A 23,545-nucleotide genomic window follows, 5' to 3' on the forward strand; every position below is an offset into this window, starting at 1 on the left:
GCAGTTTATACTATTTATTGAATTATTGAAAAAAAAAATGTTTTATTGCCATAGGGCAGAGCGAAAAATTGACCATTTTGAAGCTAATCTCATGCTATTTTATACATTTCGCCATGAGGCTGAGACAAAATGTTGCTGTTTAGAGCCAATTTTCCTGTAATTCTAAACATTTTGCCATGAGCCTGAGAGAACATTTTGCAGTTTGAAGCTAATTTCCTGTAATAAAAAATGTAATTAATCGTGGCTTCTGATGTTCATATGCTATCGGTGGGCCTGACCTGCGGGGGAACCCCAACTCCTAAAAAAATTATAAATATAATTACATTTCAATTATATTCTGTTGCCATGAGGCAGAGAAGCAATTGCAGTTTTATAGCTAATCTAATGCTATTCTACACATTTTGCCATGAGGCTGAGAGAAAAAGCTTGTGGGGCTGCGGGGGTGTGTGCTATGCCAGTGATGATCTGTACTATTAGTTATATTTCAACAGTAAGGCCTGGATTTAATCAGATCGAGTGTTAACCAGTGTCAACTAGCATTGGCTGACATCCGTATATCAGATGTTTTGGCAGTGTTGGGAGGTATGAGCTGACAGAATCGGTGAGCGGGGCTACTCGTGTCACAAACCACTCCCTCCCTTATTACTACTGCGTTAGAAATTCAAAACGGTGCTAGAAAGTGTAGGCTCTATTGACGTTAGAAATTACGACAAAGTAGTCAAATTGTTTATATATAAAAAAAAAAAATCCCTCCTGCCTGTGATGTTCTGATTTAGTTGAGGGCAGCTCAGCTAAATGTGTCTGTCGTCAATCAGTTGGTTACAGTTGTTACAGTTTCTCATTACCCTCGTTTATACGGGAATTATTTTTTAACGCTCTCGCCTTTTCTATTTATTTAATGAATGCAGGGAGAAGTTATATCTAATTGTTTTGTTATAGAGTGTCAATAAAATATGCACCATGGAAATCAGATCAGCCACTGCCTTAGCCATTCCTTGATCAAACAACTGTGAATGTAATTGTTTGATTATTTTCCAACCTCATTAATTGAGAGACAGGAGTAGAGTTCCTTGATTACTGGTGCATAAAACAGCTATTTACACTGATATCTGACAGTGGTGGGTTTTTCACATTGACAGAACCCACTGTTGATGAAATTCACAGTCAGAAATGTAATTTCACTGTTTTACATCCTATGACACTTTGTCCATGAAGTGTATAAGGTGTCACAACAGGCCTACTTAAAAAGGTGCTATCTAGAACCCAAAAGGGTTCTTTGGCTGTCCTAATAAGAGACCCTTTGGAGAAAAAAAAACTTTTGGTTCCAAGTAGAACCATTTTGGGTTTCATGTAGAACCATTTCCACATAGGGTTCTACATGGAACTCAAACGAGTTTCACTTGGAACCAAAAAGGGTTCTCCTATGGGGACAGTTGAAGAATCCTTTCGGAACCTTTTTTTCTAAGAGCGTAGGCATGTATGTAGAAGGATCTATGACCATAATCCTATTCTGTTAAATTACTTTGATATGCCACCAAATGTAATTCCCTCAGTCAATTTTTTCTAATAATACTAATGTATATTATTACAATAACAATGAGAAACAGACACAATGCTTTATCTTGACACCAAATGAAAGTCCTGCAGGGGACTATGTCAAAATACAAGTACCCATCTCCAGTAACACACTGACTGATTTATTTCTACTGACAGATACATACATCAAAATAGATCATGTTAAATAACTTTGGTACGCAGAGAAGAGAACACACCCATATTTGACATGGCGTGGACATAGACATGAAAATATTGAAGATGAACAGTCAACAACTGTACAAATGACAGAGAAACTACCATTTCAGCATACAAAAAAAGCATTCTGGACAATAACTTCCCTTTCATTGAACAAGTAAATATTGAGTATCCTTACTGTTCCACGCACTAGTTGGGGTTAAATGAAGTTATAAAGCAAGCAGATTTTACACCTTTGCTACGACGGTATGCACGTTGAAACGCAACAAAACAGTACCCACTTGGTTTAAGTGTGCAACTTTATCTCCTCAATGAATACAAGTATCTTTGGTAGAGAAATACAACAGTACAGAAAAACCATGAAAAATGAAATATTTACACATAATATAGTTTGCATCAGTAAGACAGTCAACATTACCATTATGTCACTCCAAAGATCTAATAGATGGGAAAACAAGGGGGATCCCTGATGAAAAGGACCATTATTTTCCTCTTTTATAGGAATAATAAAGTACCAGAGGGATTGGCATGAAGGAAGCTCACCTATGTACAGAAAAGTACTTGAAGAAGAAGGAGCCCATTTTCCGAGATAMTCTCTGGCCACGTGTGTTGAATTTCAACAAGACCCCTTAAAAGGTTTTGGCACAAAAAAAAGGCACAAAAACAAAAGGACGCTAAATCGACGCTGCCAAAGATGTCCCTTAGCTCCGATCTCTGAGAAGCAAAGGGAGAGAGAGCCTTCAGAGAGTGAAGAATGAATAAGATTGGTCCATCATTCCAGTCCAGTCTCTCCATTTCCTGTCTCCAATGCCCTCAGTCAGCTATAGGTCGTCCACAGCGGCAAGATCCATCCACAAGATGAGAAAGGACAAGCAAAGCAATCTCATTTGCTCCTCACTCTCAATGGAGATGGTTAGGGTTTGCCTGCAGCTTCAAGTGTCTCCTGGGATGCCGGTGGCACCGGTACACAGGTTTGAGATCAGTCCCAGTCGTCTTTGCAAACACAGTCACACTCCTCGTGGTGTTCCAAAGGCACATCGGTCATGGACTTCTGCAGGCCTCGGCCCCCGCTTCGGTGCTTCAGCAGGAGAACCTACAGAGAGCGGCAAGCCAGAGCTCGCATTGAGAGTTTGGAACAGGCCCTGCACCAAAACAACTTCAAACACATTTACACATCAAATGGATAAACTAGCTAAAATACATAGCAGAAATATCTTCATGATAAATTTGTTTTACACCACTAACCACGTTTTCATGCGAGTAAAGTCATACCATATAAAAAAAAATCATCACWGCTGTGATGGAAACAGGTAGTTTCGGTACAATTTYATAAATGCAGACAGATAATTTGTTCTTTTGACATGGTGGAATCTTTTTGTGTCTGTAAAATGTATTATGCGAGAGATGGTGGTGGATACGCCTTTATGAGCAAAAAGTGATATAATGACCATCATATCGAAGTAAACTTGGAGTCACGTGCTGTGTGTGGTCGTCCCACTATGACTCAGGAAACCATGCAGTTTATTAGGCTACAGATGCAGTACGTTATGATGAACTTTACAGGGTGGTGAAAGTGCACATGATCTTGATGCTCCTTTCCAATAAATATCGAGAGTATTATTCGGGTGACATGATATGATTGATGCTTGACGGCAATTCGGACAAATAAAATAAATCTCTTATCCATAATAATCTTAATGTAGACTAGCCTACCCGCATAGTATCATGCAAGCTGTTGGCTAGAGCGCATGTGTCAAGACCAGAGTACTCACATTTCCAATTTAACGCAATTTAATCTGTAGAGTTGAAAATGCGATGGAAACACATTGAACTTTATATTTGTATTCGGTACATGAAAACCTAAGCGAAAAAGTACATTGTGTGCACTACGTCATMACCCACTGATTTTTATCCRCAACAGGTCTGTTTGTGGATTTTTGAATATCCACATAAATAACAGGATGTAATTTTGTTACGATACATTAGCTTGCATTTATCATGCTGATCTTCCTGAAAAATAATTAACTTCAAGTATAATTAGCACATTATGACCCTTGTCTGGAGTTGCAAAGTTAACTTCTAATAACTTTCCCATAATTCCCAACCAGAAATCCTGGTTGGAAGATTCCTGGATTTCCAGTTTATTCCCTTCTGATTCCAGGGATATTAAAATCTCAGAAAAATTGGGAAAGTTGCCACGCTTTACCTCATGGTACTTCTTGACGACCCGGGTAGGCACACACTGGCAGTCAGAGCAACGATGCGAGCAGCAGGCACAGTTGCCCCCGCAGCGCTTCACCAGGAGGCAGCTAGGCCAGAAGATGGCGTCCGTCCTCTTGAGCTCCTCGCGCAGGGAGACGGAGAAGTTGCGCGGCGTGCAGCTGTACAGTCTCACCTCTTCTCTCAACAGGTTGAGATCCACTCCTGTTCAAGAAATAGATTAAGCTCACCACGTCAACCTAAAATGATTAGATACCTTTTTACTAAATTACAAAAAAGGGGCATCAATTGCTAAACTGAGGTTAAATTGCCAAGATATCATTTCAAGATAAAACTGTCTGTGAAAGGTTATGCTCAACTGCAGCTGGATATCTGTTTTTCCCTCCATCTCAACATGACAGACCTTTCTTCCACTGCAATTCCTATCACTAGAACCCCAGTTGTTAGCCGTTTGAGAAGCGGCAGTCGCTGTACCTCTGGATTTCTTGTTGTGGAGGAATGACTTCCCCAGGATGTGCCACGTGGGCTTGTATAGGTCTTCCATGTCAAGCTGCCATCTCTCAGGCTCCAGGTACTTCATGACCTCCTCCACGGTACCGAGGCCAGCCACGGCYTCAGACAACGCATCTGCGCTCTGCAGAGATGGAGTTACCTCGGGCTTCGACACACACATAAGAAAACCGGCACAAAGGAAGATGGGGAAAAAGTTTCAGAAACTTCAAGCTCATGGTCTAAACTGAATTAAGCATAATTGAATGGCTACTTTTAGARAGCCCCATACAAAAATAGCTGCATTGAATAAAAGCTTTCAACTGAGTTACAGTTATTACCGGCAAAACCCCCATACAAAGTAACATAAGCTCTACATAATGAGTGATTGTGCTACAGTGCATTACAAAACCGAACATCAAAGCTCCATTCGTTTTTTGGCATCTCCATAGATTCCACTTCTCTCAGCTATATTTTCATCCCGAAATAACTACAGCAGCAACAAGGTTCAAGTTAAGACTCGTCGGTTCCTATTGGGGGCAGCATTTGTTTTCTCTGACTGATATCTCTACCTAAGACACAGAACGGTACAGTAGATTGATAGCTGGGGTATTGGTTTTCCCCCACATGAGACTAATCCTCCAGATACCTTTCTGGGCTGTGATACTCTGGCTGAGTCCCAAATTACACCCAATTCTCTATATAGTGCACTACTTTTGACTAAGGTCCATTGCCTCTGTTGAAAAGTCGTGCACTATCTCTGCTCATTCTGTCTGACATGTCAGCTTGCTGGTGGCTTTGTGTGGCAATACAGACCCAATCCCGTGTGACTGACAAGTTGAATGCATCACTGTGACACCAGCAAGCAAGCACTGCTAATATGGACACTAAATATCAGCACTAAAATCTTTACTTTATTTAGTACATTGATTACTAGTGGAATCCAACTCCCTACATTACCACAGTGTAGGCCTATCAAAAGCTTTGACAAAAATACTGTGAAATGTCTAATGCCTACATGACAAACAATCAAGAAATCTTGAGCGGAGTCATAATAGAGGAGAAACAGGGATTTGATGAGTTTGAGCTGAAAAAAGTTTTCAGCTCAGACAAACTAAAAGAGATACAGAATGAATCAGGGAAAAGGACTCGCCACAGGATTGGTAATGTCACATTGAATAATGGAAACGATACGGGAACGTCTGTTCTGATTCACTGACAACGTAATACCATGTAATACACTCTGAAATTACAGTCAGCACTCCATCGAAATTTGACTCCCTTTGGTGCTGCCACTGTATGATAAGATTACAGAGGAAGGCTAGAGTTTAGCAACATGGCCGAGGCAGAGGTCGGAAAATGTAGTTTATGCAAATGTGTTTATGCCGAGTGGTTTAGTGATCTGTTGATGTCTGTGTATGAACAATTTCACATTGAATAAAATAAATATGGAGAATGGCAGTTCTTAGGCAAGTAGGCAAAGTCAAATGTGACAGGAATATTCCTCCAAATGCACTGGTCATGCGGACAATATTTACCATAAATACCAACACAGAACATCAAGAGCATGAAAGAATTGTCTCGGGAGACCAACCAAGGCAAAACATCTTGCCATTTGTTTTTCTATGAGAACAGTGGAGATTTTTGCTTCATAGTAGAAGCACGCAATGTGAATCCTGTTACTGTTGCCTGGTCTTGGCAGTGGATACGAGTGTAGAATGGGAGCCATTAATAGCGTGTGAATGCCGACAGTGCTACTCTCCTCAAATTAACGGGCACTCTGTAGGCACGGCCTCGGAAGCGGCAGGCAAGCACTCCTTAAGAGACAGATGAAAAGTGAAGCTTTGTGAAGAAGATGAGAGCCCTGACTAAAAAGGCATTGGGGAACAAAGCACTTAAAAAATGGGCCACCATAACTTTGGACTAGCATGAATTCTCTGAAATTGTTCAACTGTGGTATCAAGAGTATGGTCGTTCGGTAGTCTTAGTTTTCCCTCCAAAGTGTTCTGATGTAGCATAAGTGGTCATCTATTATGGGATGGTAGATATGGAAGCGCAGAGGGTTATTTCCCAATACAAATAATTGAAAATTGTCATTGGTGGAACAATGCCCACATCGACCCAAAAGTGAAAGTCTGAAGACCTTTCTTGAGTGATAGTGTTTGTAATTGAATGACCAGCACTATCCATCTGTTTCCTTATACTTGTAACTAACAGCACCACCACACAACACAATTGTATTTGTAATAAAAAAGCAAAGACAGACAAAACAACCAATATAAAATGTGATGGAACCGAGTCAGACTACCTGTATTTAGCCAATTATTTGCACGGCTATCAAAATGTGCAAGTCATCAACTCGCCTCACTTTGACATAGCTAAGCTATGACATCTCCTTGCATAGCAACCCTGCAAATATTTTGCCTTATAACTGCAGTTAACATGTTCACATTCTATTTCTTTTATTTTTTATTGTGGTGCCTGATACTAAGTATTTCATCTTAGCCACAACTTCATCGGGTAAGAATTAATCTGAAGAGGTATAAAAACCCAGCACAGAATAGTGTCTATTGTATTCTGCAGCCATAGCTAAAAGATGTTTCAAATTGGTTGCAAGCTGTGTTAATCTTTTATAAGGAAAATAGCTTAGCAGGCAGACAAGGGGCTCAGACAGCAACTCCTTCCAGAAATGACAGAGTGGACAGTGTGTGTAGAGTGAGGAGTGGTAGAGCAGAACTAGACATCTGAGGCATGTGCAGAGGTGAATGGACACAGTGTACAAAACATGAACAACTCCTTCCTAATATTGACTTGCACCCCCCCTCTCGCCCACAGAACTGCCTCACTTCATTGGGGCATGGACTCGACAAGGTGTCAAAAGCGTTCCAAAGGGATGCTGGCCCATGTTGGCTCCAATGCTTCCCACAGTCTTGTCAAGTTGGTGGACATCCTTTGGKTGGTGGACCATTCTTGATACACACGGGACGCTGTTGACCATGAAAAACCAATCAGCATTGCAGTTATTGACACAAACCGGCGTGCCTGGCACCTACTAGCATACCCTGTTCAAAGGCACTTAAATCTTTTGTCTTGCCCATTCACACATACACAATCCATGCCTCAATTGTCTCAAGGCTTAAAAATCCTTCATTAACCTGTCTCCTCCCCTTCATCTACCCTRATTTAGCAGGTGACATCAATAAGGGATCATAGCTTTCAMCTGGATTCATCTGGTCAGTCTCATGGAAAGAGCATATGTTCTTAATGTTTTGTACACTCAGTGTATGTATATACACATGAACTATGCCAGGAGGCAATGAATAATGTCTGACAGGAACGTATAAATCCAGGAAAACATAAAAAACGTTGAACCACAATCCCATTGTGCAAGCCATTGTCACTTTCTTGCAGGGTTGCATATTGTGGAGGAATGTGATCAGCTCCACTGCTGGGAAATATGACAAAAGAAATTTCATAAATATGTAGATATTCATTGTTASAGAATACTACACAAACAGTGAGCTCCAAAAGTATTGGGACAGTGACACATTTTTTGTTGTTTTGGCTCTGTAGTCCAGCACTTTGGATTTAAACTGATACAATGACTATGAGGTTAAATTGCAGACTGTCCCATTTACATTTCTAAAAAGGTGAACCGTTTAGAAATCATATARCGTTTTGTACACAGTCCCCCCATTTTAGGAGACCAAAAGTATTGGGACAAATCCACTTATATTGTGCATTCGGAAAGTATTTCAGACCCTTTCCCTACAACTTGATTGKAGTACACCTGTGGTAWATTCAACTGATTGGACATTATTTGGAAAGGCACACACCTGTCAATATAAGGTACCACAGTTGACAGTGCATGTCAGAGCAAAAACCATGCCATCAGGTCGAAGGAATTGTCCATAGAGGTCTGAGACAGGATTGTGGCGAGGCACAGATATTGGTAAGGGTACCTTAAATGGAAGAAGTTTGGAACCACCAAGACTCTTCAAAGAGATTGCCGCCCGGTCAAACTGAGCWAATGGGTGAGAAGGGCTTTGGTCACTGAGGTGACCAAGAACCCAATGGTCACTCTGACAGTGCTCTAGAGTTCCTCTGTGGAGATGGGAGAACCTTCCAGAAGGACAATCATCTCTACAGCACTCCCCTAATCAGGTTTTTAATGGTAGAGTGGCCAGACGGAAGCCACACATCAGTAAAATGCACATTACAGCTTGCTTGGAGTTTGCCAAAAGGCACTTAAGGGGACTCTCAGACCATGAGAAACAAGATTCTCTGGTCTGATGAAACCAAGATTGAAGTCTTTGGCCTGAATGCTAAGAATCACATCTGGAGGAAACCTGGCACCATCCCTACGGTGAAGCATGGGTGCCAGCATTATGCTGGGGGACGTTTTTCAGTATCAGGGCCTGGGAGACTAGTCAGGATCGAGGGAAAGATGAACGGAGCAAAGTACAGAGAGATCCTTGATGAAAACCTGCTCCAGAGTGCTCAGGTTCACCTTCCAACAGGACAACAACCCTAAGCACACAGCCAAGACAATGCAGGAGTGGCTCAGCCCAGGTCTCTGTCCTTGAGTGGCCCAGCCAGAGCCTGGACTTGAACATCTCTGGAGAGACCTGAAAAATAGCTATGCAGCGACACTCCCCATCAAAGCTGACAGAGCTCGGGAGGATCTGAAGAGAAGAATGGGAGAAACTCCCCAAATACAGGTGTGCCAAGCTTGTAGCGTCATACCCAAGAAGACTTGAGGCTGTGCTTCAAAGTACGGAGTCTGAATACTTATTTTTAATACATTTGCGTAAATGTCCAAAAACATGTTTTTGCTTCGTCATTATCAAGTATTGTGTGTCGACCGAGGGGGAAAAAAACCATTGAATCCATTTCAGAAAACAGCTGTAACATAACAGAATGTGGAAAAAGTCAAGGGGTCTGAATACTTTCCGAACGCACTGTATGTTTATTAAAAGTAGTCAAAAGTTTAGTATTATGTTCCATATTCCAAAGACACAATGATTACATCAAGCTTGTGACTCACCAAATGCTTCTAACACGTTTGTAGTTTGTTTTGGTTGCATTTCAGATTATTTTGTGCCCAATAGAAATGAATGAGAAATAATGTATTGCTTAATTTTGGAGTCATTTCATTGCAAACAAGAATAGAATATGTTTAACACTTCTACATGATTACTGATAGTCCTGAATGAATTATGAATAATGATGAGTGAGAAATATATCATACCCCCATTCAAAAATTCTAACATCCCCTGTTATTGTAATTATGAGAGGTTGGCATGTCTTGGGGGTATGATATGTGCGTCTAACTTTCTCACTCATTATTATTCACGAATCATTCAGGACTATCCGTAATCATGGTACCACCCACATAAATGTAGAAGTCTTTAGAAACATTCTATTCTTACTGTATTTACAATAAAAGTGACTGTAAATGACAAACGAATCTGAAACAACCAAAACTAGCAAATGCAACTGTTGAGCATGTCATCTACATCTCCTCACTGTCATCTACACTGATTGAAGTGGATTAAAAAAGTGACATCAATAAAGGATCAGAGCTTTCACCTGGAGTCACCTRGTCAGTCTATGTCATGGAATGGTGTTCTTAATATTTTGTACACTCAGTGTAATCACACACACACGTTCAAAAGTTAGAGGAGGTGACTCCGGGATGCTGGCCTTCTTGGCAGAGTTGCAAAGAAAAAGCCATATCTCAGACTGGCCAATAAAAATAAAATATTAAGATGGGCAAAAGAACAGACACTGGATAGAGGAACTCTGCCTAGAACGTCAGCATCCGGGAGTTGCCTCTTCACTGTTGACGCTTAGAGCCAATTTGCGCTGTTCTGTGAAGGAAGTAGTACACAGCGTTGTACGAGATTTTCAGGTTCTTGGCAATTTCTAGCATGGAATAGCCTTCWTTTCTCAGAACAAGAACAGATGGGCGAGTTTCAGAAGTAAGTTACTTGTTTCTGGTATTTTGAGCCTGTATTCGAAACCACAAATGCTGATGCTCCAGATACTCAACTAGTCTAAAGAAGGACAGTTTTATGCTGTGCTAASATAATTGCAAAAGGGTTTTCTAATGATCAATTAGCCTTTTAAAATGATAAACTTGGATTAGTTTACAACGTGCCATTGGAACACAGGAGTGATGATTGCTGATAATGGTCCATGTAGATAATCCATTTAAAATCTGCCGTTTCCAGCTACAATAGTCATTTACAACATTAACAATGTCTACACTGCATTTCTGATCAATTTGATGTTATTTGAAAGGACAATTTTCTTTGCTTTTCTTTCAAAAACAAGGACATTTCTAAGTGACACCAAACTTTTGAACGGTAGTGTGTGTATGTACAGTTGAAGTCAGAAGTTTACATACACTTAGGTTGGAGTCATTAAAACTTGGTTTTTCAACCACTCCACAAACTTGTTAACAAACTATAGTTTTGGCAAGTCGGTTAGGACATCTTCTTTGTGCATGAAATGTAATTTTTCAAACAATTGTTTACAGACAGATTATTTCACTTATAATTCACTGTATCACAATTCCAGTGGGTCAGAAGTTTACATACACTAAGTTGACTGCGCCTTCAAACAGCTTGGAAAATTCCAGAAAATGATGTCATGGCTTTAGAAGCTTCTGATAGGCTAATTGACATAATTTGAGTCAATTGGAGGTGTACCTGTGGATGTAATTCATGGCCTACTTTCAAACTCAGTGACTCTTTGCTTGACATCATGGAAAATCTTAAAGAAATCAGCCAAGACCTCAGAAAAAAAATGGTAGACCTCCACAAGTCTGGTTCATCCTTGATAGCAATTTCCAAATGCCTAAAGGTACCGCGTTCATCTGTACAAACAATAGTACGCAAGTATAAACACCATGGGACCACGCAGCCGTCATTACCGCTCAGGAAGGAGACTTGTTCTGTCGCCTAGAGATGGATGTACCTTGGTGCGAAAAGTGCAAATCAATTTGAGAACAACAGCAAAGGAGCTTATGAAGATGCTGGAGGAAACGGGTACAAAAGTATATATATCCACAGTAAAACGAGTCGTATATCGACATAACCTGAAAGGCTGCTCAGCAAACAAGAAGCCACTGCTCCAAAACAGCCATACTAGGGTTTGCAACTGCACATGGGGACAAAGATATCAATTTTTGGATTAATGTCCTCTGGTCTGATGAAACAAAAATCGAACTGTTTGGCCATATTGACCATCGTTATGTTTGGAGGAAAAAAGGGGAGGTTTGCAAGCCGAAGAACACCATCCCAACCGTGAAGCACGGGGGTGGCAGCATCATGTTGTGGGGGTGCTTTGCTGCAGTAGGGACTGGTGCACTTCACAAAATAGATGGTATCACGAGAAAGGAAAATTATGTGGATATATTGAAGCAACATCTCAAGACATCAGTCAGGAAGCTAAAGCTTGGTCGCAAATGGGTCTTCCAAATRGATAATGACCCCAAGCATAATTCCAAAGTTGTGGCGAAATGGCTTAAGGACAACAAAGTCAAGGTATTGGAGTGGCCATCATAAAGCCCTGACCTCAATCCTATAGAGAATTTGTGGGCAGAACTGAAAAAGCGTGTGTGAGCAAGGAGGCCTACAAACCTGACTCCGTTACACCAGCTCCGTCAGGAGGAATGGGCCAAAATTCACACAACTTATTGTGGGAAGCAACCTGAAACATTTGACCAAAGTTAAACAATTCAAAGGCAATGCTACCAAATACTAATTGAGTCTGTAAACTTCTGACCCACTGGGAATGTGATGAAAGAAATGAAAGCTGAAATAAAATCAATCATTCCCTCTACTATTATTCTGACATTTCACATTCTTAAAATAAAGTGGTGATCCTAACTGACCTAAGACAGGGAATTAATACGAGGATTAAATGTCAGGAATTGTGAAAAACAGAGTTTAAATGTATTTGGCTAAGGTGTATGTAAACYTCCGACTTCAACTGTATATACACACATTTTATTTTATTTAACTAGCAAGTCAGTTAAGAACAAATTCTTATTTACAATGACGGCCTACTCCGGCCAAACCCCGACGACGCTGGGCCAATTGTGCGCCGCCCTACGGGACTCCCACAATCACGGCCGGATGTGATACAGCCTGGATTAGAACCAGGTACTACAGTGACGCCTCTTGCACTGAGATGCAGTGCCTTAGACTGCTGCACCACTCGGGAAACCATTTTTATGTACCAGTMAAAAGTTTGGACACACCTAGTCATTCTTTATTTTTTACTATTTTCTACATTGTAGAATAACAGTGAAGACAACAAAACTATGAAATAACACATATGGAATCATGCAGTAACCAAAAAAAGTGTTAAACAAATCAAAATATATTTTAGATTCTTCAAAGTAGCCACCCTTTGTCTTGACAGCTTTGCACACTCTTGGCATTCCCTCAACCAGCTTCATGCAGAATGTTTTTCCAACAGTGTTGGAGTTCCCACATATTCTGAGCACTTGTTGGCTGAATTTCCTTCACTCTGCGGTCCAACTCATCCCAAAACATCTCAATTCGGTTGAGGTCAGCTGATTGTGGAGGCCAGGTCATCTGATGCAGCACTCCATCAGTCTCCTTCTTGGTCAAATATCCCTTACACAGCCTGGAGGTGTGTTTTGGGTCATTGTCCTGTTGAAAAACAAATGATAGTCCCACTAAGCACAAACCAGATTGGGTGGCGTATCGCTGCAGAATACTGTGGTAACCATGATGGTTGTGCCTTGAATTCTAAATAAAATCARACAGTGTCATCAGCAAAGCACCCCCACACCATCACACCTCCTCCTACATGCTTCACGTGGGAACCACACAAGCAGAGATCATCCGTTCACCTACTCATCTGTTCTCCACCAACGCCGGTTGGATCAAAAATCTCAAATCTGGACTCATCAGACCAAAGTTCAGATTTCCACCGGTCTAATGCAAATTGCTCGTGTTTCTTGGCCCAAGCAAGTCTCTTCTTATTGGTGTCCTTTAGTAGTGGTTTCTTTGCAGCAATTCAACCAAGAAGGCCTGATTCACAGTCTCCTCTGAACAGTTGYTGTTGAGAYGTGTCTTACTTCAACACTTAAGCATTTATTTGKGCTGCAATCTGAGGTGCAGTTAACTCTAACGAACTTATCCTCTGCAGCAGAGATAGCGCTTGGTGGTTTTTGTGACTGCACTTGAAGAAACTTTCAAAGTTCATGAAATATTCCGCATTGACTGACCTTCATGTCTTAAAGTAATGATGGACTGTTAAATCAGATCAAATTATATAGCCCTTATATCAGCTGATATATCAAAGTGCTGTACAGAAACCCAGCCTAAATCCCCAAACAGCAAGCAATGCAGGTGTAGAAGCACGGTGGGTAGGAAAAACTCCCTAGAAAGGCCAAAACCTAGGAAGAAACCTAGAGGAACCAGGCTATGAGGGGTGGCCAGTCCTCTTCTGGCTGTGCCGGGTGGAGATAACAGAACATGGCCAAGATGTTCAAATGTTCATAAATGACCAGCATTGTCAAATAATGTGTCAGAAAATAATGGCTGTCATTTCTCTTCGCGTATTTGAGCTGCTCTTGCCATAATATGGACTTGGTCTTTTACCAAATAGGGCTATCTTCTGTATACCACTCCTACCTTGTCACAACACAACTGATTGGCTCAAAAACGCCTTGAGGAAAGATATTCCACAAATTAACTTTTAACCAGGCACACCTGTTAATTTAAATGCATTCCAGGTGACTACCTCATGGAGCTGGTTGAGAGAATGCCAAGAGTGTGCAAGGCTGTCATTAAGGCAAAGGGTGGCTACTTTGAAGAATCTCAAATCTCAAATATATTTTGATTTGTTAAACACTTTTTTTGGCTACTTCATGATTCCATATGTTTTCATAGTTGATGTCTTCACTATTATTCTACAATGTAGAAAATATTTAAAAAATTAAGAAAAACCCTGCAATGAGGTGTGTCCAAACTTTTTGACTGGTACTGTGTATTTAAATAGTATTATGTTTCTCCACAATAAGTGTCAAGGCACAATGGACCTCAGTCCCATAAAGAACCAAGGCCTACTTACTGGAGGTATCTTGTGAAAAATGGGTCACACTGACGCTGACATTTAGGGAGACAATGGAATTTCAGTTAGTTTTCCTTTTTCGCTCCCATTCAGAGAAACACTTTTTTCCCCGAGCCACGCTGTGTTTTAACAACCTCTTYGCCTGGTCCTTTTAAGCTTTTYCAAAATCTCTTCCCACGAACTACAATAATCTCTTCCTAAGAATTTCCCCTTTCCATGGAAGTGGTAAAGAGGAATTATTGCTTGTTTAAATATAAACAAGTGCTGCCCCCATGACCTGAGGTTCCAGTAGCGTTGGTTTACCACAGGGAAACAGAGTGCTGCTGTTCATTGGGGCCTTCCAGTGCCCGAGGAATGTTCAGCGAGAAGCCAGGCCAAAGCTAACCTTTCCTCTCGTGATTTCCACCAGTAAACACTATTGCTGGCCAACAATTGTCTGCMCCAAGTCGAAACATGAATGACATGCCACCTTGTTCTTGCTCTCTCAATCTATTAAATCTCGCAAATATCTGTTTACGGAAGGATGGACAGAGGCAGTATTTAGGGATGTATGTACTTATGCATGCTCAGTAGACCGGTAACTGCCAAAATGAAGGAAACACCAACATAAAGTGTCTGGAACTTTATTGGAGGGATGTGACACCATTCTTCCAYGAGAGATGCCATCATTTGTTGTTTTGTTGGTGGTGGTGGAAAACGTCGTATCAGGCGCCGCTCCAGAATCTCCTATAAGTGTTCAATTGGGTTGAGATCTGGTAACTGAGACAGCCATGRCAATTGCTTCACATTGGTCACTGAATGGTTTGATGAGCATGAAAACACTTGTGCCCTTTGGATGGCAGCATTATCAACCTATGGGTGCCAAAATAAATGGCCAAAATAGAGTCCWGCCCAGCATTTTTATATAACATTAAGCATGATGGGATGTTAATTCCTTCATAAACTCAGGAACCACAAATGTGTGGAAGGAACTGCTTTCAATGTACTTTTTATCCCTCATTTACTCAAGTGTTCCCATTATTTTGGCAGTTACCTGTACATAGGGTCCTATAAAATCTGTGCTGCGGAGAACGAGGACAGAAACACAGAATCCAGACATTAAAATGGAATTCAACAATATTCTAAAATGTATTGAACTTAGTAGGAAATCACCTAAATGTATTGAACTTAGGAGAAAATGCATTAATTTGCCATGACATGAACAAAATGCATCAGTAGTTTGTAATTTCCTTCAACTTTCTGAAGAGGCAAAGTGTGGTGTGTCCGTTTTTCTACCACTACCGTTTCCAAAAGCCTTCTCAATATAATATTAACTACAAAGTCGGTTTCGCATCAATTTGCATCAATCCAGTGGACATTTGTTTTGCAAACTCTGTAATCACATGAGCGCTACAGAAATATTGCTAACCAAACAACGGTCTATAGCTGGTGCACWGTTGAATTAAAAGGTAACTACACCACAAAATGTATTTGATTTTTCCCAAACCTCAAAAGTAGTCTCCTGATATGGTTGTGGACTTAAATGAATAATCATCTAAGTGTGACTTTGACAGAGAAAACCTGAAAAAACAGAAACCTACAAAAACTAAATGGAGAAAAAACTACATTTGGGAAAAACTAAATAGAATTGATTCAATCCCACTATAGGTTTCCATCCAATTGGCGACAGATTTTCATGCGAATATTCAAAAAATCTGCATAAAGAAAATGTGAATTTTCCCACCAGTGGTGTTTCCACCAAACTGACTTGTTGCGGTTAAAAGTCAGTGCGCGATGACGTAGCACACAAAAGTACATATCACGTATCGAATAAAAATCGAGTGTTCAATGTGTTTCCATTGCATTTTCCACTCTACCGATAGTTGTCAGAAAAACTGTTACAAGCATCGATCATCATGTCACCAGAATAAGACCCTCAATATTTATTGGAAAGCAGCATCAAGCGCATCACCTTGCACCACCCTGTGAAGTTCATCATAACTTATTTCATCTGCAGCCTAATAAACTGCATGCCATCCCAACGAGTCGTAGTGGGAGGACCACGCACCATATCATACCGAAACGTCCATTTTGAATCACATTGTGATTTTTTTTTATATGGCATGATATCACTCACAAACTGCGGATGGAAGCGTGGTTAGTGTAGTGTAAAGAAGTCAAATCCCAGGCAATCACCTGTGAAGCCTACACATTCATCAAGATCGGCGATTCCGTCGCGAATACATATTTTTCTGTCAGGTAGTGGATGCATTAGAAAGATTTAAATCCTATCCACATGACTTCATTACAGACAGAAATGCCTGTTCTATAGCTTATGATGTACGGTACTACCACAGACTCCAAAATGAAATGTCAAATGGGAAATATACAAATGACAACGCCCCGAAAATGCATCAGTACCATGGAGAAGACAGCAGGCAGCAGAATTGTAGGTTCTACAATATACTCCCCTCCATTGGATATTATAAATAGCACCTCACGATCCAGCCACACCTCTTTTGATGTGCACCCTATGCCGGAGACGAAGCCAAAACACACCTCCTTCCCTTCACTAGAACAGAACAGTTCTACAAGACAAATATACAACTAGAAATACCAAAGAGGAAAAACAAATCTACAAATTGTAGACCTTAGGAGAACTTTCTTTTGGGAACCAATGTTTAAGAGGCACAAATCCTACAGCAAACTGGATTCTTACTAGGTTCTGGATTTAGAGATTTGGAGTGCCTAAAGCATAGTGTTGTATATTGTGTAAGGTAATATTTGATAAGATAATTAGTATTTACTAATTTTAGCTCCGATTTAGGATTTATGTAGAATACAGAAAAGTTTACCTAGCGATTTATGGTTCAGATCTGAGATTGTCAAAATTATCTGTGATTTGTGAATAAAACATACTAGTAGAAGTACTGTAAACTGTCCTCATCTTCTCTACCCTCGTGACTTTCACGTACATAAATAAATGCATTCATTCCCCATCTTAGAACTTCTGTAGTGCTTGGATGGGATTCTAAGCAATGCAAGTTGATGTTGGTGGGCCAGATTTTAAGGTTTTGGAGTCACTATTCTCTATGGATTGACAGAAGTCAATCAAAACCGTCAAATCTGTGAGATCCTTATTCTCTGTAAATCTATCTGCTTTATAAAACTCTCTCCCAAGATATTTGGCTTAGAGATAAAGGAGAAGAATCAAACAAATATCAAGTATATCAAATATCTTTCAGACAATGTCTACGGTCCATCTTGCATTGTATGAGTGATGATTATATACACTGACTGTACAAAACATTAGGAACACCTGCTCTTTTCATGACAGACTGAACAGGTGAATCATATCACATTTTATTTGTCACAAGCGACGAATACAACAGGCGTAGGTAGACCTTACCGTGAAATGCTTACTTACAAGCACTTAACTCTATTTCTTGAACTGCGTTGTTGGTTAAGAAAATATTTACAAAATAAATATAAAAAATAAAATAAAAAGTAACAATAAGATTATATAACAATAACGAGACTATGTACTGGGGGTACCGAGTCAATGTGTGGATGTCTAGGTTAGTAGAGGTAATTTGTACATGTAGGTAGGGGTAAAGTGAATAGTCCGGGTCGTCATTTGATTTATTGTTCAGCAGTCTTATGTCTTGGGGGTAGAAGCTGTTAAGGAGCATTTTGGACCTAGACTTGGTGCTCCGGTACCGCTTGCCATGCAGTAGCAAATAGGACAGTCTACGACTTAGGTGACTGGCCTTCCTCTGACACCGCCTAGTATACAGGTCCTGGATGGCAGAAGGATTTATTGTTCAGCAGTCTTATGTCTTGGGGGTAGAAGCTGTTAAGGAGCCATTTTGGACCTAGACTTGGTGCTCCGGTACCGCTTGCCATGCAGTAGCAAATAGGACAGTCTACGACTTAGGTGACTGGCCTTCCTCTGACACCGCCTAGTATACAGGTCCTGGATGGCAGAAAGATTTATTGTTCAGCAGTCTTATGTCTTGGGGGTAGAAGCTGTTAAGGAGCATTTTGGACCTAGACTTGGTGCTCCGGTACCGCTTGCCATGCAGTAGCAAATAGGACAGTCTACRACTTAGGTGACTGGCCTTCCTCTGACACTGCCTAGTATACAGGTCCTGGATGGCAGAAAGCTTGGCCCCAGTGATGTATTGGGCCGTACGCACTACCCWCTGTAGCGCCTTACGGTTGGATGCTAAGCAGTAGCCATACCAAGCGGTGATGGTGCAGCTGTAGATCTTTTTGAGGATCTGGGGACCCATGCCAAATCTTTTCAGTCTCTTGAGGGGGCAAGTGTTGTCCTGCCCTCTTCACGACTGTCTTGAAGTGTTTGGACCATGATAGTTTGTTGGTGATGTGGACACCAAGGAACTTGAAACTCTTGACCCACTCTACTTCAGCCCAGTCTGTTTATGGGAGCCTGTCGGCCCTCCTTTCCTTGGTGTCCACTATCATCTCATTTGTCTTGCTCACATTGAGGGATAGGTTGTTGTCCTGGCACCACATGGCAAAGTCTCTGACCACCTCCCTATTGGCTCATCGTTGTCTGTGATCGGGCCTACCACTGTTGTGTCGTCAGCAAACTTAATGATGAAGTTGTAGTCATGCTTGGCTACACAGTCGTGGGTGAACAAGGAGTACAGGAGGGGTCTAAGCACGCACCCCTGAGGGGCCCCGGTGTTGAGGATCAGCATTGCAGATGTGTTGTTACCTACCCTCCCCACCTGGGGGCGGCCCGTCAGGAAGTACAGTTGAAGAGGGAGGTGTTTATTCCCAGGGACCTTAGCTTAGTGATGAGATTTGTGGTCACTATGGTGTTGAACGCTGACCTGTAGTCAATGAAATGCATTCTCACATAGGTGTTCCTTTTGTCCAGGTGGGAAAGGGCAGTGTAGAGTGCAATTGAGATTGTGTCATCTGTGGATCTGTTTGGGTGGTATGCGAATTGGAGTGGGTCTAGGGTTTCTGGGATGATGGTGTTGATGTAAGCCATGACCAGCCTTTCAAAGCACTTCATGCCAACCGACATGAGTGCTACGGGGCGGTAGTCATTTAGGCAGGTTACCTTCACATCCTTGGGCACAGGGACTATGGTGCTCTGCTTGAAACAAGTAGGTATTACAGACTCGGTCAGGGAGAGGTTGAAAATGTCAGTGAAGACACTTGCCAGTTGGTCCAGTACACGCCATGGTAATCCGTCTGGTCCCGCGGCCTTGTGAATGTTGACCTGTTTAAAGGTCTTGCTCACATCGGCTACCAAGAGTGTGATCACACCGTCGTCCGGAACAGCTGGTGCTCTCATGCACGCTTCAGTGTTGCTTGCCTTGAAGTGAGCATAAAAAGGCATTTAGCTCGTCTGGTAGGCACTGGGCAGCTCGCAGCTGGGTTACCCTTTGTAGTCCATAATAGCTTACACGCCCTGCCAAATCTGACAAGCGTCTGAGCCAGTGTAGTAGGATTCAATCTTAGTCCTGTATTGACGCTCTGCCTGTTTGATAGTTTGTCTGAGGGAATAGAGGGATTTCTTATAAGTCTTATAAGGGATTAGTGTTCCGCTCCTTGAAAGCGGCAGCTCAAGCCTTTAGCTCGGTGTGGATATTGCCTGCATTCCATGGCTTGTGGTTAGGATATGTACATGACCAGTCAAACATTTGGACACACCTACTCAGTGCAGGGTTTTTCTTTATTTTTACTATTTTCTACATTGTAGAATAACAGTGAAGACATCAAAACTATGAAATAACACATGGAATCAAGTAGTAACCAAAAAAAAGTGTTAAATTCTAAATTCTATTTTATATTTGAGATTCTTCAAATTAACCACCCTTTGCACATGCTTGGCATTCTCTCAATCAGCTTCATGAGGTAGTCCCCTGGAATGCATTTCACTTAACAGGTGTGCCTTGTTAAAAGTTCATTTGTGGAATTTCTTTCCTTCTTCATGCATTTGAGCCAATCAGTTGTATTGTGACAAGGTACGGGTGGTATACAGAAGATGGTCTTTTACCAAATAGGGCTAAGTCCATATTATGCCAAGAACAGCTCAAATAAGCAAAGAGAAATTACAGTCCATCATTACTTTAAGACATGAAGGTCAGTCAATCCGGAATATTTCAAGAACTTTGAAAGTTTCTTCAACCATCAAGCACTATGATGAAACTGGCTCTCATGAGGACAGCCAAAGGAAAGGAAGACCCAGAGTTACCTCTACTGCAGAGGATAAGTTCATTAGACTTACCAGCCTCAGAAATTGCAGCCCAAATAAATGCCAGTAAGTAACAGACACATCTCAACATCAACTATTCAGAGGAGACTGCGTGAATTAGGCATTCATGGTTGAATTTCTGCAAAGAAACCACTATATAGTTTTGATGTCTTCAATATTATTCTACAATGTAGAAAATAGTAAAAATAAAGAAAAACCCTTGAATGAGTAGGTGTGTCCAAACTTTTGACTGGTAGTGTACGTATGGTCAATGTGGGGACGATGTCGTTGATGCATTTATTGATGAAGGCGATGACTGAGGTGGTATACTCCTCAATGCGATTGGATGAATCACGGAACATATTCCAGTCTGTGCTAGCAAAACAGTCTGTAGCGTCCGTGTCATCTGCCCACTTCCGTATTGAGCGAGTCTCTGGTACTTCCTGCTTTAGTTTTTGCTTGTAAGCAGGAATCAGGAGGATATAATTATGGTCAGATTTTCTCTGTGTGGAGTAAAGGTGGTCTAGAGTTTTTCCCCCCCTCTGGTTGCACATGTGACATGCTGGTAGAAATGAGGTAAAACGGATTTAAGTTTGCCTGCATTAAAGTCCCCAGCCACTAATTGCGCCGCTTCTGGATGAGCATTTTCTTGTTTGCTTATGAACTTATACAGCTTGTTGAGTGCGGTCTTAGCGCCAGCATCGGTTTGTGGTGGTAAATAGACAGCTACGAATAATATAGATGAGAACAATTTTGGTAGATAGTGTGGTCTAAAGGTTATCATGAAGTAATCTACCTCAGGCGAGCAATACCTCTAGACGTCTTTAATATTAGACATCGCGCACCAGCTGTTATTGACAAACAGACACACACCCCTGCCCCTCGTCTTACTAAACGTAGCTGCGCTGTCCTGCCGATGCACAGAAAAACCAACCAGCTCTGTATTATCTGTGAAACATAAGTGAAACATAAGATATTACAGTTAATGTCCCATTGGTAGGATAGTCTCGACCGTAGATCATCCAGTTTGTTTTCCAGTGAATGCACATTGGCCAATAGAACCGATGGTAGTGGTGATTTACTCACTTGCCTACGAATCCTCACAAGGCAACCCGACCTTCGCCCCCCTGTATCTCCGTCTTTTCTTCACGCGAATGACAGGGATTTGGCCCTGGTCTCAGGTAAGCAGTATATCCTTCGCGTTTGTCCAGTTCGAGGTGAGTAATCGCTGTTCTGATGCCCAGAAGCTCTTGACAGTCATAAGAGATGGTAGCAGCAACTTTATGTACAAAATAAGTTACAAACAATGCAAAAAAACGAAACAAAGTTGCACAGTTGGTTAGGAGCCCGTAAAACGGTAGCCATCCCCTCCGGCACCATTATATTATCCAGTTTGAGTGTGTCAAGAACTGCAACGCTGCTGAGTTTTTCATGCTCAACCGTTTTCCCATGTGTCTCAAGAAGTTTCCACCACCTAAAGGACATCCAGCCAACTTGAAACCAACTGTGGGAAGCATTGGCGTCAACATGCGCCAGCATGCCTGTGGAACGCTTGACGCCTTGTAGTCCATGCCCCAACAAATTGAGGCTGTTCTGAGGGCAAAAGGGGGTGCAACTCAATATTAGCAAGGTGTTCCTCAATGAAATTCATTTAGCAGAGATTGAACGGTCCGGGCATGCACAACTGCGTTAGTGAACAACTCAGGGAAATAAATAAAGTTCTGAGCAGGGTATCACACATCAAAGAGAAACATGGCTATTAAATCATTTCCAGAGGATATGCTTCATAAATTACTTTCCAGTATTCATTGACGTGTAAATTGAGATGGGATATGGGAGTGGAAGCACTGCAGCACCCAGCCAGTTGTCAATGCCACAAATGTTTTTCATGTACAAAAAATTGGCAGTATCAAAGGTCCCCTCTCAAAAAAGACAGATTTATGATATAGTGGATCATAATGTTCTCCAAGGTAGTGATAGGAATATCACTATATATATATATATTGACTAACAACAGTCTTGGTCAAGGAAGGCAGCATGGCTAGCAAAGGTTCTCAAATTCACTGGATTTGATGTTTTTAGTCTATATCTGCAGGACTTTGGAAATTCTACTGTGAAAAGTTCTAATCTAATGACACTTTGGATCATTAAACAATCCAAATGGATAATCTTTCAACTGGAACATGACTGAAGCTGGTGACATCAGTTGTAGTCACATTCACATGGGCATGCTATTGGTCTTGACAGATGTCATTAAAGCGTAATGAACAGAAACGGCTTCCTCTGTATGGTCTTCTATTGTAGAAATGTGGGATACAAGTACTAAACCACCAAATGAATTTTAATTATTATAAATGTTTAGGGCAAGTTGTATGAAATGCTCTTAGAATTAAGGTCAGGTCAGGCCTGTATACAGTATGTATGTGTGGGTGGACTCCTTCAATTTAGCATTGAGGACTGCAGATTTAATCTAATGAATATAGCTGGATGTACACAATATACGGTGTAGAATATGGACTCACATTACATCACCTTTATGGTATGAAAGTATTTGATTGAATTTTGGGTGACGAAAGTGTAATGGTTCACGTTGAAGGCCCAATGCAGACGTTTTTATATCAATATCAAATCATTTCTGGGTAACAATTAAGCACATTACCGTAATAGTTTTACAAAGAAAATAACAGCTTTAGCCAAAGACTATTTCTCACGCAATAATTTTGCAAGGACTGTCTGGGAGTGGTCTGA

The 23,545-nt window shown here is 41.2% G+C and overlaps 1 protein-coding gene across 1 annotated transcript in view; it reads right to left on the reverse strand.

Moving 5' to 3' along the window:
• Positions 1-1,676: 1,676 nt before the first annotated feature.
• Positions 1,677-23,545, reverse strand: part of LOC111967581 (platelet-derived growth factor C) — a 97,036-nt gene continuing 75,167 nt past the window's right edge. Inside the window, exons 4-6 of the mRNA XM_023992706.2 lie at positions 4,447-4,630; positions 3,959-4,176; positions 1,677-2,845 (exon numbers count right to left, since the gene is read on the reverse strand). Coding sequence (XP_023848474.1) covers positions 2,732-2,845; positions 3,959-4,176; positions 4,447-4,630 — 516 coding nt within the window. The 3' untranslated portion in view covers positions 1,677-2,731. The remainder of the gene's footprint in view (positions 2,846-3,958; positions 4,177-4,446; positions 4,631-23,545) is intronic.

Source organism: Salvelinus sp. IW2-2015, linkage group LG8, assembly GCF_002910315.2.
Source record: "Salvelinus sp. IW2-2015 linkage group LG8, ASM291031v2, whole genome shotgun sequence".
NCBI lineage: Eukaryota > Metazoa > Chordata > Actinopteri > Salmoniformes > Salmonidae > Salvelinus > Salvelinus sp. IW2-2015.